This window comes from Leuciscus leuciscus (genome assembly GCF_965113295.1).
Source record: "Leuciscus leuciscus genome assembly, chromosome: 19".
Taxonomy (NCBI): domain Eukaryota; kingdom Metazoa; phylum Chordata; class Actinopteri; order Cypriniformes; family Leuciscidae; genus Leuciscus; species Leuciscus leuciscus.
Window position 1 is genome coordinate 11,954,652 of NC_138743.1, and position 13,578 is coordinate 11,968,229.

General features: G+C 37.4%; 1 protein-coding gene and 1 long non-coding RNA gene across 2 annotated transcripts; both read left to right on the top strand.

Moving 5' to 3' along the window:
• Positions 1-1,455: 1,455 nt before the first annotated feature.
• On the top strand, positions 1,456-13,054 carry LOC309482703 (lethal(3)malignant brain tumor-like protein 2). Its single transcript, XM_082148222.1, has 15 exons — positions 1,456-2,102; positions 6,954-7,068; positions 7,144-7,223; positions 8,668-8,773; positions 9,613-9,747; positions 9,827-9,915; positions 10,015-10,264; positions 10,988-11,064; positions 11,199-11,303; positions 11,401-11,548; positions 11,669-11,751; positions 11,858-12,092; positions 12,181-12,246; positions 12,429-12,614; positions 12,711-13,054. The coding sequence occupies exons 1-15, from the start codon at positions 1,701-1,703 to the stop codon at positions 12,833-12,835; spliced, it is 2,202 nt and encodes a 733-aa protein (XP_082004348.1). The 5' UTR covers positions 1,456-1,700; the 3' UTR covers positions 12,836-13,054.
• LOC309482656 lies at positions 2,438-3,405 on the top strand. Its single transcript, XR_014200348.1, has 2 exons — positions 2,438-3,015; positions 3,141-3,405. It is a non-coding gene; the product is annotated as an uncharacterized lncRNA (long non-coding RNA).
• Positions 13,055-13,578: the final 524 nt, after the last annotated feature.

Sequence of the window (13,578 nt, forward strand, 5' to 3'; positions counted from 1 at the left end):
AGTTGGTACACCTTCCATGTCAGGTGGTACAACTACAGTATTCAACTATTTGGTTGTACTACCTGACATAAAAACAGTAAAAAAAAAAAATAAAAAAAAAAATGTAAACACTTTGAAATGTTAACAACTGAAACTTATTTTAATACATTGTTCATGACTCAAAAATATGCATTACATCAGTTTTGAAATGATTTTTTTTAAAACACCTTTTTTGAAGTATTATTTGTCAATGACCTATTTATGTAGAATTTTGCGCAACAGATTTATAAATGTCTAACAAACTACATGTCAAGCATTTTGTATGTCCTTTCCTCTATGTTGTTCTTGTAGTGTCCACTATTTTGCAGTGCTACATGAGGATGATCCAGTCACTCAGAGAAAGCAGTATGAATGTATATAGTTAAGTTTACCCACTGACGGAGATGAGGAAATATGCTCAAGTCAGCAGGAGCAATCTAAATAGAACTAAAGATTTTATGATAAATTGAGCGCTAATCATACTTAGGTGTATCTGCATTTTTTCACAAAGACCAACACTGGGAAGTTTAATGTTTATTAAAGGGTTTTTCAAAATAATGAGCAAGGAAAGGCTTGCAAAATCCAAGGAGCTGAGAATGAAGGGGAGTATACAGCATCAGTGCAGGGAGTCTTCAGGATCCACTGAATCCCCTTTGTGCTTCTTGTGTTGAAAGAGAGAGAAAATAAACAAAAACGGGAAAAAATTATTATATTATAGTAGTACAGTTATAATACAGGTTTGGTATGTAGTATGATTCCCCATTTAGCCTGGTATGATTTTTTTTTTTTTTTTTTGAATGGCATGCTGCTTTTAAGCATTGTTTTTTTTTTTTTTATCTCACTTATAAACTTCCCTCTCCCATCAATCCAAAAATCAGCTGAGCTGAAACATTATATAGACAGGCAGCTAATAGTCAACAGAACCACAATGGCTAAAAAAAAAAACCTCCACCCATATGGTTTAGCTTACTCAAATATGCATTCTAAAATAAAGATTTTTTTTTGTCCCGTTATTGGACATTTACTAAGCCTTAGGAATGAAAAACGAATATTCTCATTTTACCACTTCTATCACACTTTGCATGAATAGCAAATAGTAAAGTTTTACAATTATTAGGCTGTTCCTGGTTTGTTTTGTGTGACTAACTTTATGCAATAGCCTAACCTATCTTAGTCTAATCTATCTGATAACATCCCATAAAACTACTAATTTAGAGAGCAATAATCAACTTGCATGCTTTAATACACAATTTAATTTGACTCAGATGAACTGATAACATACAATCTTATTCTTTAAACGTCTTCCCTTTTAAAAGTGCATGATCACAAACTGCTGTAACTCCGCTGAATCTACTTCCGGGAACTACTGACAGGCTCCACCATGGGCTCCACGAGCCGCCGTTGCTGTAAAAAAAAAACCCTTGGATTGAATGGAGTTGTCGCCTTGTCGCGACTCTCTCTGTACACGGAAATTGCGTAAATGTATGGTTACCGCTGATTGGTCAACACAGTTACCAGGAGGAAACTCCTTTCACCAATGAGAAACCGTTCGGCACGCGTCATTTTACCTCACGAGAGGGAGTCGTTTGCTCAATGCAGACAGAGTAGGTTGGTTTTAAGTTGGAGCGGTCGTGATTCAGTGTGTTTTCGGTAGTTATTGTATATTTTAATTTATCATCGCAATGGTAAATTATTGTGTTTGTGGAGGTTGCACAAACTCCAGCCTGACAGGACATCGAGTCCACAGGTTTCCTAACAAGAAAAAGGACGGTGCTATCTTCCGTGCCTGGGTGCGTTTTGTGCAGGTGAAGAGACGGGACTTCACTTCTGCATCTGTTTCGCAAAACGCGGTAGTGTGTAGAGCTCACTTTAGACCGGATGATTATGATCCCAGCGATATGATGAAGTTCAACATGGGATGCCGAAGCAAGAACAAAGTGAGACTCCGAGCTGGTGCGGTTCCTTCGGTGCACGCAGCACCTTCATCGGATCCATCGTCAACATGTGGTTCAGCCGCCGGCGGGAGACATGAAGGTCACGGATCCGTCAGAGATGCAGTTCGACGAAAACGTGAACTGTGCAACGTAAGTATTGTTTTATTTAAATATATATATATATATTTTTACATTTGCTAACTACAAAATCAATACGAGAAGAAACCCCAGAGCGACGACTGAACCTCAACAGTTTGCATGAGTATATGATACCTCTTTGTTTCGTTTGTACTCTTTGAAAAAGCCTGAAGCTGGGAGACATGAATACAGGTCAAAAGTTTGTATTTTAATAGAATTTGAAATGGACACTACTGGGCAAACGTTTTAACCACAAAAAAAAACAAAAAAACAAAAAAAAATCACTGGTCAGGATATTATGAAGTAATGAAGTAATTTAGTATGGGATAGCTACAAGGGGTGGGGGAAAAATCGATTCTTCGATGCATCGCGATGCGGACGTGGACGATTCTGAATCGATTCACAAATGTCAAAAAATCGATTTTCTAAAAATATATATATTTTTTTTTTCTAATAACGTAATATTGACGGAACGCAAAAGGCGGAACTATAAGCGGACGTGCAGTGCGCGGACAGTCTGTGGCGTGCACATAACAGAGTCGCGCACATACATAACAGACTCATGATGGCTGAGCGCCAAATTCGAACGGCACCTTCTTCGTTAAAAGCTAACGTATGTAAAATTGGCAATTTCATAGTTACCTATTTAGTATTTTTGTATGAGAGCTGCTTTCTGTATTGTTTAGTTTTCACATCAGTACACTGTGTAAACCGATCTGTTATACGTACGTTATACTGCAATATGTGCAATTTCAGTCACAAAAAGTTACATTTTGACTGTGCTCTCTGCAGATGTTCATTCACTTTTTTTGTATAAGCTGTTTTTGATTGTAGTATACAGCAAACATTTCAAGTCATAACTCTTTATTATTTAGTTGTGTATAAGAGTGGCTTTGTATGTTACTAATTGAAGCTACAGTAAGTTGTTAAAAAATTTTCATTTTGTCTTCTTAATGATTAAATTGGACAATTTTCTTCTAGAAAGACAAGGTGTTCAGGTGGAGAAAAAACGTTTTATTTACCTTGACATGTTTCGACTGCAACCTGCAGTCTTCCACCTGAACACCTTGTCTTTCTAGAAGAAAATTGTCCAATTTCTACAGTATGTTGGTTCTGATCTACTTCCTAAAGGAAATAAGCCTTTCATTTATTTGTTATTGTTTAGTTCAACTTAATGAGTCACAACACAATGTGATGTATTCATTTCTGTGTTCTACAGAACATAAGCTACATACAAATAATTCTGAAGTTATAACTACACGACACAGAAAGTGCTTTGAGTTGTTGTTACTCAATAAAAGAGTTAAGTAATTCAGCAGCTGACTTTTTTTAATACTGCAATCACTTTGTAGTGTATTTTCGTCTACTGTTGTGAAATGGAAAATCAATAATCGAGAATCGTTAATAATCGAAAATCGACTGTAATCGAATCGGGACTTCACTAATCGTAATCGAATCGAATCGGGAAATCAGACAGATTAACCACCCCTAATAGCTACGGTGGCCGAGAGAGCTTAACGCGCTGCAACTGAAGAAAACGCATGCAAATTAAGAAAACATCTTCCTCAGTTTCACAACGCATGTGTGCTCCAAATACTCACAACACAATCATATATAGAAACGCGCTGCAAAAGTTCACAACAGAACCAAATACAGAAACGCGTTTCCAGGGGACCCCAATAAGTGACGAACCCAGCTGGGACGTTCTTATTGCTCGAGCATCCCTATGCCCTACTCCCTTCGAAGGGCAGACGGCAGAGCCCTTGAAGTGGGGACTTCGGAGTGAGTAGAGTTGTTTACAAAGTTGTATGTCATAAACATGTAATCTCTGTATGTTTTGCAAATAATAATAATAAAATAAAGTAGACTTTGAGCTGTAAGCACGTCCCAGCCGGGTTCATTACTTATTGGGGTCCCCTGGAAATATTTCCATTGTAGTCTGTGCTATTTGCAGCGCGTTTCTTTATTTGGTAGTGTTGTGAACTTTTGCAGCGCGTTTCTGTATTTGGTTGTGTTGTGAGTATTTGGAGCATGTGTGTTGTGAAACTGATGATGTTTTCTTAATTTGCGTGTGTTTTTTCTATTTGCATGCGTTTTCTTCAGTTGCAGCGCATTGCGGCCACCGTAGATAGCCTTTACCTAAAGTTTTTTCAACTTGAGGAAGAGTAAATGATGACAGCATTTTCATTTTTGGGTGAACTATCCCTTTAAATGCGCCGTTGATGAGTGGCAGTAACGTTTGTTTGTACTGGACTTTTTTAAGTTATTAAACTGTGTGAAAACAAAACAGGGTTCACAAACCAAGTATTTTCACCATGGTCTATTTTTGTATATAATAAGGTGTATAAGCTATAAATCGCATCTTAGTAAGATATGTTAACATTTGAACTGCTTTAAAGGTTTTTTATTTTTATTTTTACATTTGTGTCATTACATATTTGAATAAGTGTCAACCCAATTATTTATGTTTAAAAGTGTAATTTGGCAATTTCTCTCTCCAAAAAAAAAATCCTGTTTCCACTGGCTCGCAATGAATCCTGGGGTAGGCAAAGCTGCGAAGGATCCATCTGTCGTATCCTTAATTTCACGGGAAACGGATGCATGTGGAAGACATATTTGAAGAAGCTTTCGAATTGGGACAGCTTTGCGCAGTGCTGACGCAATCGACCTAAGGATGCAGCTTCTGAATTGGGACACAGCACAAGTCTTTCCACTCAATAGAGGGTATGCGTGTGACGTCACTGTCAGCTGGAGTGAGTGTGGTCACACCCACTGATTGGCAAAACTTAAACCCCTCCATCGAGTTCGGTAATCAACTCTCAGGTCTGTTACCAAGCAACCTATGACGCACAAACAGCTGCTGTGTGAAGTAAATCGGGAATACTCTAGAGATTAAAATGATGAAACCAAAATAAGTGGTTGTAACGAAGGTATGTTGTGGGAAGAAGGCGGGAACCGGCGAACATTTAACAACTTTAATAATCATAAAATAAATAAACAGAAAATGAAAGTAAAGGCGGCAGCCCCTCACAGCCGACTGCCGCAAACACATAAACTAAACAAAACATAAAATAACATGACATAAATAGTCTGGTCCTCTCTCGTCGCTCCTCCTTTTATGCTTCTGAAGCTCCTCCGTGAGATACCACCGGCCTCACGCCGTTCTCTCACGGCCCTCGGCCTGCTTGCCACGGTGCTTTTCGTTAAATTAAGTTTTGATAAGCTTGGTAGAAAAGGCAAAGCCCAATCCTTTTATTTCATAGGAGCCTGTAATTACTTGTCAGTTTTGTCATCAAAGTGAAGCACATCATTTGGGTGTTCACAAAGTCTTTCCACCATCAAAGATCGCCGTTCTTTATCTTGAATTATTAATAAATGTGACTCCATTCTCAGACAGAGCTATTGTTATGAGATTTTTATTGTTGGCTTTCAAATACTTTTGAAGTTAGGACACCATTGAGGTTAAGACCGTTTTTAGGATTTTTTTTGTGAAGTTAAGATGCTTCTGTAATACCCTTTTCCTATCCATAGTTTAGATACGATTATGCACTTAGGAAATGTCATTCTGTAATAGCTTTTGTCTTAAATGAGGTCCTAACTGAAATTGCCATGGTTACCAAACAGATAAGATTCTAAAGTTAGGATCACTTTTCACAGTGAAGCAGCTCACCAATACCAGCAGCTAAAAAGACTCCCCACATCATGGCACATCTTCCTCCATGTGTCACTGTGGTAGAGATGCATCATTATTGTATTTCTCACCAGATCTTCAAAGACGCTGCTCTGGTGCATTGCCATGCAACTCTTGTTTCATTGTGATTACCCCACACAATTTTGCTGAGCCACTCTTCTTTGCTGAGTCAAACTTCCCATATTCTGCCAAAAACTTAATTCTGTCTTTGATGTTTTTCTGAGACAGCAATGGCCAATTAAGGATACTTTGAAAGCATAAGATCCCACCCTCCCTTCAGAGTGTCTCCAAAGCCACGGCTTCTTCAAAACAAAAGCATCACGAGAGACGGCATTAAAGGAGTAGTTCACTTTAAAAAGAAAATTACCCCATGATTTACTTACCCTCAAGCCATCCTAGTAGTGTATATGACTTTTTTCTTTTAGACGAATACAATCGGAGTTATTAATAAACACCCTGACGTTTCCGAGCTTTATAATGGCAGTGAATTGCAACCATCAGTTTGAAGCTCAAAAAAGTGCATCCATCCATCATAAACGGACCCCACACGGCTCCGCGGTGTTAATAAAGGCCTTCTGAAGCAAAGCGATGAGTTTGTGTAAGAAAAATATTCATATTTGAAACTTAATAAAGTAAAATAACTAGCATCCGGCCAAATGAATATACGGATTCGACATAAGTCTAAAGTGCAACTTATGACGTTGGATATATATATTATTTTTAAAACATTGTTTTGATTAATGAATAAATAACAGGAAGAGACATTTATGATTGACAATCAGAATGATGGGAAGAACAAATATTTGATGGAGCAGACCACAATCAGCAGAATTCCAGTGATGGTGTAAATAATCCTGTGACACTTTCTTATCGGGCAGATAATGATGGAATAGGTGATTCAGGAACCCTTATATTAATGAACTAACACAAGTACATGGGAAAGTATATGTAAACCCCACACAATTTCATGGTAATGTGTGGAACCAGTGGCACTACACACACCTTCTTCTCCAGGTCCAAGCGCTTCTGCAGTGTGTCCTGCTCATGTTCATACTCATCCAACTCCAAAAAATCCTCAATTCTTGCACGGCTCCAATTGGGATTTTGTGGTTTAGAAATGAATACATATTTATTCAAACAGTAATTGAATTTTTGTGTGTCTTTGTATTTAGGGAAGGCCACCCATAAGGAAGTCATCACACAAGCTGAGTCTAAAATTACAGACTGAGGCTCCACAGTCAAAGGCCAATGAGCAGCATCAGGAGAGGAGAGCATTTGGACAAGATGGTAAGAAAACACAGTGAGCTTAACAATTGTAATTTTGGCTGTTTTAAATTTTAAATGGCCCTGTCTTCTTTCAAGCTACTTTGGCTGGATTTGACTGGGGTAGTTACCTTGAGAAAAGTGGCCTCCTCGCTGCCCCTGTATCCTGTTTCAGACACGTGAGTGATTTCTATCCAGCAAGTTCGTGTTGAAATGCAGGGCCGGCCCGAAGCAAAAGCGAACTAAGCGGCTGCTTGGGGCCCCCTCGCCACCAGGGGGCCCCCAATCGAGTTTAAAAAAAATTTTTTTTACATATGAATTAACTTAAACAAGTGACATAAATGAATGAAAGGATTAATAATTCAAGACAAGAAAATTCAGATTTCATGATCAATATACCTGCCTACAACTGCTGCTGTGTCTGCCAGTGTTTGAGTCATGCGCATAACCTCGCGTGCATAGACAATTTGTGCGCAAAGTCACGGTAATGTTAAGCCATGTCACAAAAATTTGATTTGATCAATGATTTATCCTTTAAATGTAATGATATTCAGAACAGAACAAGAATAAAAAAATCTATAAACTATAGAAATAACTATAAACAAGCCAAAACGAAATAATTTAAAGCGAAAGCGAAAGTAAGCGGCGTTGGGCTCACGTATCTCCCTCATTAGAATCAAAATGTTTCAACATTCGCGAATGGATTTGGATGGTAAACTATTCTTTGTCATAGGCTTTGTACTTCACTCATGATCCAATATCGACGGAAAAAATCCTCTTCACACGTGCAAAAATGTGCTTGGAAACATCACAGTGGAAGATTACAAAGCTGGAATATGTTGTGTTTGTGTTTGTGTGTGTGTATGTGTGTGTGTGAGTCGCGGGCGCAATCGAACAGTGGAAACATAAAAACATACTCCGTCATGTTCATACAAGACATCATTCAAACTGCAAAGTGTTGCAAAACGTTGGAGAGTATTTTGCAAATAATTGTTTTAATATGTTTTGTGACAGTTTGTTTTCAGAAGTTTCCAAGAGTTATTAAAAGAGTAAAGAAAAAGTAAAAACTTTAAGTATCTATTTTTTATTAATACATAACCTCATTGTAGTGATTGATTGATTGATTGATTGATTGAAAACTTTATTGAACAACAACAATCAACACGAAGTGTTCAAAAGGATAAAAACACAAAAAAGCCCAAAGGCTTGTTTCCATTGTGATCTTTAAGATGGAAGATGAGTAACAGTACATGGACTAACAACATTGAGGACAATGAAGAAAGGGGGCATACAAAAAAATACAAATAAAATAAAACAGATAAAAACACAAATAAAAAGAACGAAACAAGGACTAAATTCCCAGATAGACAAGATATTAATTTATAATGTAACATTATAGCGTGACATTGTGTCAATAATCGTCAAGCACAGGTGACTCTGTGTGGTGGGAGGGGCCCCCAAATCAAATTCTGCTTAGGGCCCCCAAAAGGCTCGGGCCGGCACTGTTGAAATGTACCTGTAAAATGAATGTGCTGGATGTAATAACATATTACATGATGTGTAAATTTCCTTCACATTATTTTTGCTATTGCACTATAATGGTCATTATTGCCCATTTCACAGGCGCCACTCTGTGCTCAATGGGACGACATCTATGTGGGGTTAAAAGTGGAGGTTTTGAACACCCATACAGCCTTGTACTGGATCGCCACTGTTGTACAGCTGACAGGTATATAAACTCTTGTTTCCTCCACCACTGCTGAATACTAAAGCAAATAAATATTATATTTTATTATTTCTATCAAAATACTAATATATTATTTTTAAAATTACACTACCCTTCAAAAGTTTGGGGTTGATAAGACTTTTGAAAGAAGTCTCTTATGCTCAATTATAAGAAAAAAGTCCTCGAAGACCAGGATAAATTGTACTTATTTTGTCTTCTGGGAAACATGTAAGTATCCTCTGTTGCCTCTGTAGATTCTAAAGGGCTGTTCTAAATGAAGAAAGAAAAAAAAAAAGAACACAATAAGAAAATCTTCACCCCCAGCTCTTATTGCATCGTGTTTCCTTCTCGAGCATCAGTGGATTTTTTCACCTTTTGTCAATAGTTGCGTATGAGTCCCTCAAGTTGTTCTCGGTGTGAAAAGATGAATTTTATATTTATACTTTATAGTTATTTTATTTTACCCAAGTTTTGTGTTTGCAGTCTGAATAGAATGTAATGAGTTAAACAGACTGGTTAACCACTAATAAATATACAAAAACAATAAAGAAACAATACTCATTAAACAATACAATACTCTTTCTAATTTAAAACAAAAAATATAGTGTACTGTGATTCATAAACGGATGACTCTGGACAGGTGACAGAGGAAACTTAAGTTTTTGAAAGTTATTGGTAAATTTAAACCAAGAGGTTTTAAAGTTACACATTTACAGAGTAGTTTGGAATTTAATAAATGTTATTTTAATAAAACATTAATTTTGATTATGGAGACTAATAGGATGTTGTGTGATAAATTTATTCAATCTTTGTCATATTGTGTTATGTGATGTTTCTTTCAGGCTATAAAGCTCTTCTGCGCCATGAAGGTTTTGAGGATGATGACAGCCATGACCTGTGGTGTAACTTAGGCACAGCTGATGTTCATCCTATAGGCTGGTGTGCACTGAATAACAAGCTCCTGGTCCTTCCTCAAGGTGAATGTTTACACTAAGTCAGTAGGTTTAAATACCATAAAAATGCTAAATCTTGACACTTTTTTTTTTTGTCCTACAGAGTTCCACCAGCATATTAAAGACTGGAAATCCTACCTGATGAAGAGACTAGTTGGAGCACACACACTTCCTGTTGACTTTCACGTCAAGGTAAAGGCAATAGAAAATTAGTAATCCATTGACGGCATCTGATTTTCTTTCATTTCTGCATAACTGTCTTCCTCTCTTTCCCGTCTGTATGTGTTTCAGATGGCAGACAGTTTGAGGTGTCCGTTCAGACAGGGGTTTCGTGTGGAGGTGGTCGATCGCTCGCAGGTGAGCCGTACCCGTTTGGCAGTGGTGGATACTGTCATTGGAGGGCGACTCAGACTGCTGTATGAGGATGGGGGACTGGGACCCTCGGGCGAGGTGCTCTCAGATTTCTGGTGTCACATGCAGAGTCCTCTAGTACACCCTGTTGGGTGGTCTGAAAGAGTGGGGCACTCAATCAAAAAAACAGGTGAGAAGAAACTGGCATCTATAGATTGAGTCAAGCCTAGAAACCCAAAGATAGACAAAATATCAGTACAAACATGAAGAGTCTAAAAACTTTTACATGAGATGAAAAATACAGAGCTTCGCACAGGATGTGGGGAGGGGAAAAACGAGACACTGTGGCCATGGATTTGTTCAATTTGTGTTTGTAATTCAATTTGTGGATGCTGAGGGGAGGATGGGAAGGAAGTTTATGGAAGTACATATGTAAGTAATGGTTATCTTGTATATTTGTTCCATAAAGATATGGTTAAAAAAAAAGAACATGTTCCCATAACAGATATTATTTTCCCCTTGTTTTAGTTAAATGGTTGTCAGTCGTGGGAACGATTAAACTAAAATTATTCTTTTTTTAAATTATTCTTTTTTAAAACTATTTAATAAAGAAGTGGCCACAAATTATTAAATCCTGGGATCAAATTCTTGATTCGTGGTCACAATATTTTTTTCTTCCATATGTTTTGGTTGGGGCTCCATTTAAAAAAAAAAAAAAAAGAAAGTTAAAAACTAAATATTATTTTTGTATGGAGGCCCAAAAAAGAAAAAATGTGGAACAAAACTTAACAACTGTATAAGATAAAATAGCAATTAAGAGGAATAAAATAGCTTTTTATTTTTTCCATATTCTTCACTCTGCCTTTTTATCAGTAGGTTATTTATGATGTCATGCATGATTTTTCTGACACAGATGAAAATGTCAACATGGGTAGCCATCCAGCGTTTCATAAAGTCCTTCAAAACAGTGTGCCAGATCAGTTTAAGAAGGTTAGTGCGTACACCATGAACATAAATAAATATATATGTATATATAAATATGTATATGTATATGTGTTAATGTTAGTTTAAATATCTTATGTCATGTAATCTAGTATGGATAATTTCTTGCTGTATGCAAACAGTTGAGGACCGTTTACATGGGAAATACGTTTTTTGAGGAAGGCATGAAACTTGAAGCAGTTGATCCTCTGAACCTTGGGAACATCTGTGTTGCATCAGTCCGTAAGGTATGATACAGCCACTATTTATTTATGACTTTAAATGAATATTGAACATTACCTTGTCAAAAGTAATTGCACTGATCTGGCTTATCTTATCGCTCAGGTGTTGCTGGATGGATACATCATGGTAGGCATTGATTGTGTCGAGATTGGTGACGGTTCTGACTGGTTTTGCTACCATGCCAGTTCACATGCCATTTTACCTGTTGGATATTGCGAGAGCAATGACGTATCTCTTACTCTACCTCCTGGTAATATGCTCAACTGGTTATTCCAGTGGTCTTTTTGAAACAAACATCAATATTGAAGCTAAAGAGCCTTTATTTGCAGTATCATACAGTGTTTGTTGATATTGTCTCCTTTCTCATCAGGTTATAATCATGCCACTTTCACATGGACAAAATATTTAGAAGAAACAGGAACTCTAGCTGCTCCACGAAGACTTTTCAACACGGTAATCCTTTTATTTAGTCAATTGAGCCACATACAATGTGTTTCTGCATCGGTGGGTTTAATGTGTTTTAAGCTGGTCTTGTGCTCCTTCCTTATGTCTTTCCCAGGATGATGTAGGCCATGGCTTTACCCCAGGTATGAAGCTAGAGGCAGTGGACCTCATGGAGCCCCGGCTGGTGTGTGTGGCCACTGTTAGGCGCTGCGTAGGCCGGCTTCTCCTTCTCCACTTTGATGGCTGGGGGCCTGAGTTTGATCAGTGGGTAGACTGTCAGTCTCCTGAAATTTATCCTGTAGGCTGGTGTGAAATCACTGGCTACCAGCTGCAGCCACCCATTGGACCAGGTAGATTATTGTAATTTTAACAATATTCATATACTGTATGCAGCACTCCAAAATGTGGTTATCATGTTATATTGCGCTCTTTGTGTAGAACCACCTCAGGGTCAGGAACGCTCGAACACAAGCAAAAAGGCTAAACCTTTTATGGGGAAAAGGAGTATGTTTTATTTCAATTTATTATTAGTTTCTTCTTTAAAGAAGAAATATTAAATATTACATTTTGATTTATTAACAATTAAAGCACATGATGGTTACTTTCATTAAATTCCCCTTGAATAGATGTGATTTTTGTTATTATCTTTCCTTCATTCTTTTACTATTCTGTATTTATTGCTGTAGGACGAAGCTTTGTAAAGAAAAACACAAGTAAATGCATATCTAAAACCCAGCCCACTCAGCATAATGAGAATCCAGAGACGAATCAACCACAAGTGGCACCAAACGTCACAAATCAAAAACAAGAGGCAGGCAAATCCTCCATCACAGCCCCCATCTTACAAATAAAGGCTGAACCTGAGGACGAAAGTATGTAGCATTTATTTCAAATATAAAATGTTTGTATTTTTTAAATGTAGTTCTTACATGGCTTCCCTGTCTCTCTCTCTAACACAATTATTGCAGTAAAAGTGAAGGTGGAGGAAATGGAAACCCCCATATTATCCAGTGTTCAAAGCAAAGAATGCGCCAACCCAGCAGCCTTAACAATCTTCAAACAGGAAAACGTCTGTTTAGCCCACCACCTGTAGTTCTCAGCGATCACTACTTTTTTTTATTTTATTTTTTATTAAATAACACTGGTTATTTAATTAACCAAACTGTTAGTGTAAAACAACAGGTATAGTTGAGAGATATTGTTATTTTTATACAGTTCACATTTTTTGCAATCTTGTATTAAAGTGACAAGTTATGTTAAGGCATTTTCTGACTTTTAATACATTTTTCATTGCATAGTATGGAAGATACTGAATAAAAAAAGAAAAAAAATGATTGCTTCTATAGATGGGTTTCCGTTTCTCGAATTACCCATTATCCTCTGCGGCGCGCCACCATGTTGTGTGTCAAAGCTGTCAGTAAGCCACTGGGAGACACGGCTCATTCACAGTGCTGCATTAATATAAAGCCAGTTAATATAAAGTATTTTGACTCTTTTGTGTTGAGATAACGATGACAAATTCCTCCAAACCTGGCGACAAGGTGAAGGTTATTTACAGGGACACATTAGACGATCTTTGCAAGGCAAGATATGATGAGAAATTGAGTTATATCGATGGAAAGGATCCTTACACAATGTCGAAAGAGGACTGGTTATGTAATCCTGCGGCGTACCCCGATATTGAGGAAATGGACATTGCCAAGTATCTCATCCACACCGTTAGTGCGTACACTTTTGACGAATTAAGAGGAAGAAAGTCTCTGGAAGCATACAATTATTTTGTTAGAATGTGCGAGTTAAAATTTTATGTGGTCGCATTTGTGCGAGTGCATGGTC

What these genes read in the sequence shown, in the direction of transcription:
- LOC309482703 (XM_082148222.1), top strand. Translation starts at nt 1,701, where the DNA reads ATGGTAAATTATTGTGTTTGTGGAGGTTGCACAAACTCCAGCCTGACA. An exon ending in TGCCAGATCAGTTTAAGAAG is followed by an intron (nt 11,065 to 11,198) that starts GTTAGTGCGTAC and finishes GTATGCAAACAG; the next exon opens with TTGAGGACCGTTTACATGGG. An exon ending in ACCTTTTATGGGGAAAAGGA is followed by an intron (nt 12,247 to 12,428) that starts GTATGTTTTATT and finishes TTATTGCTGTAG; the next exon opens with GACGAAGCTTTGTAAAGAAA.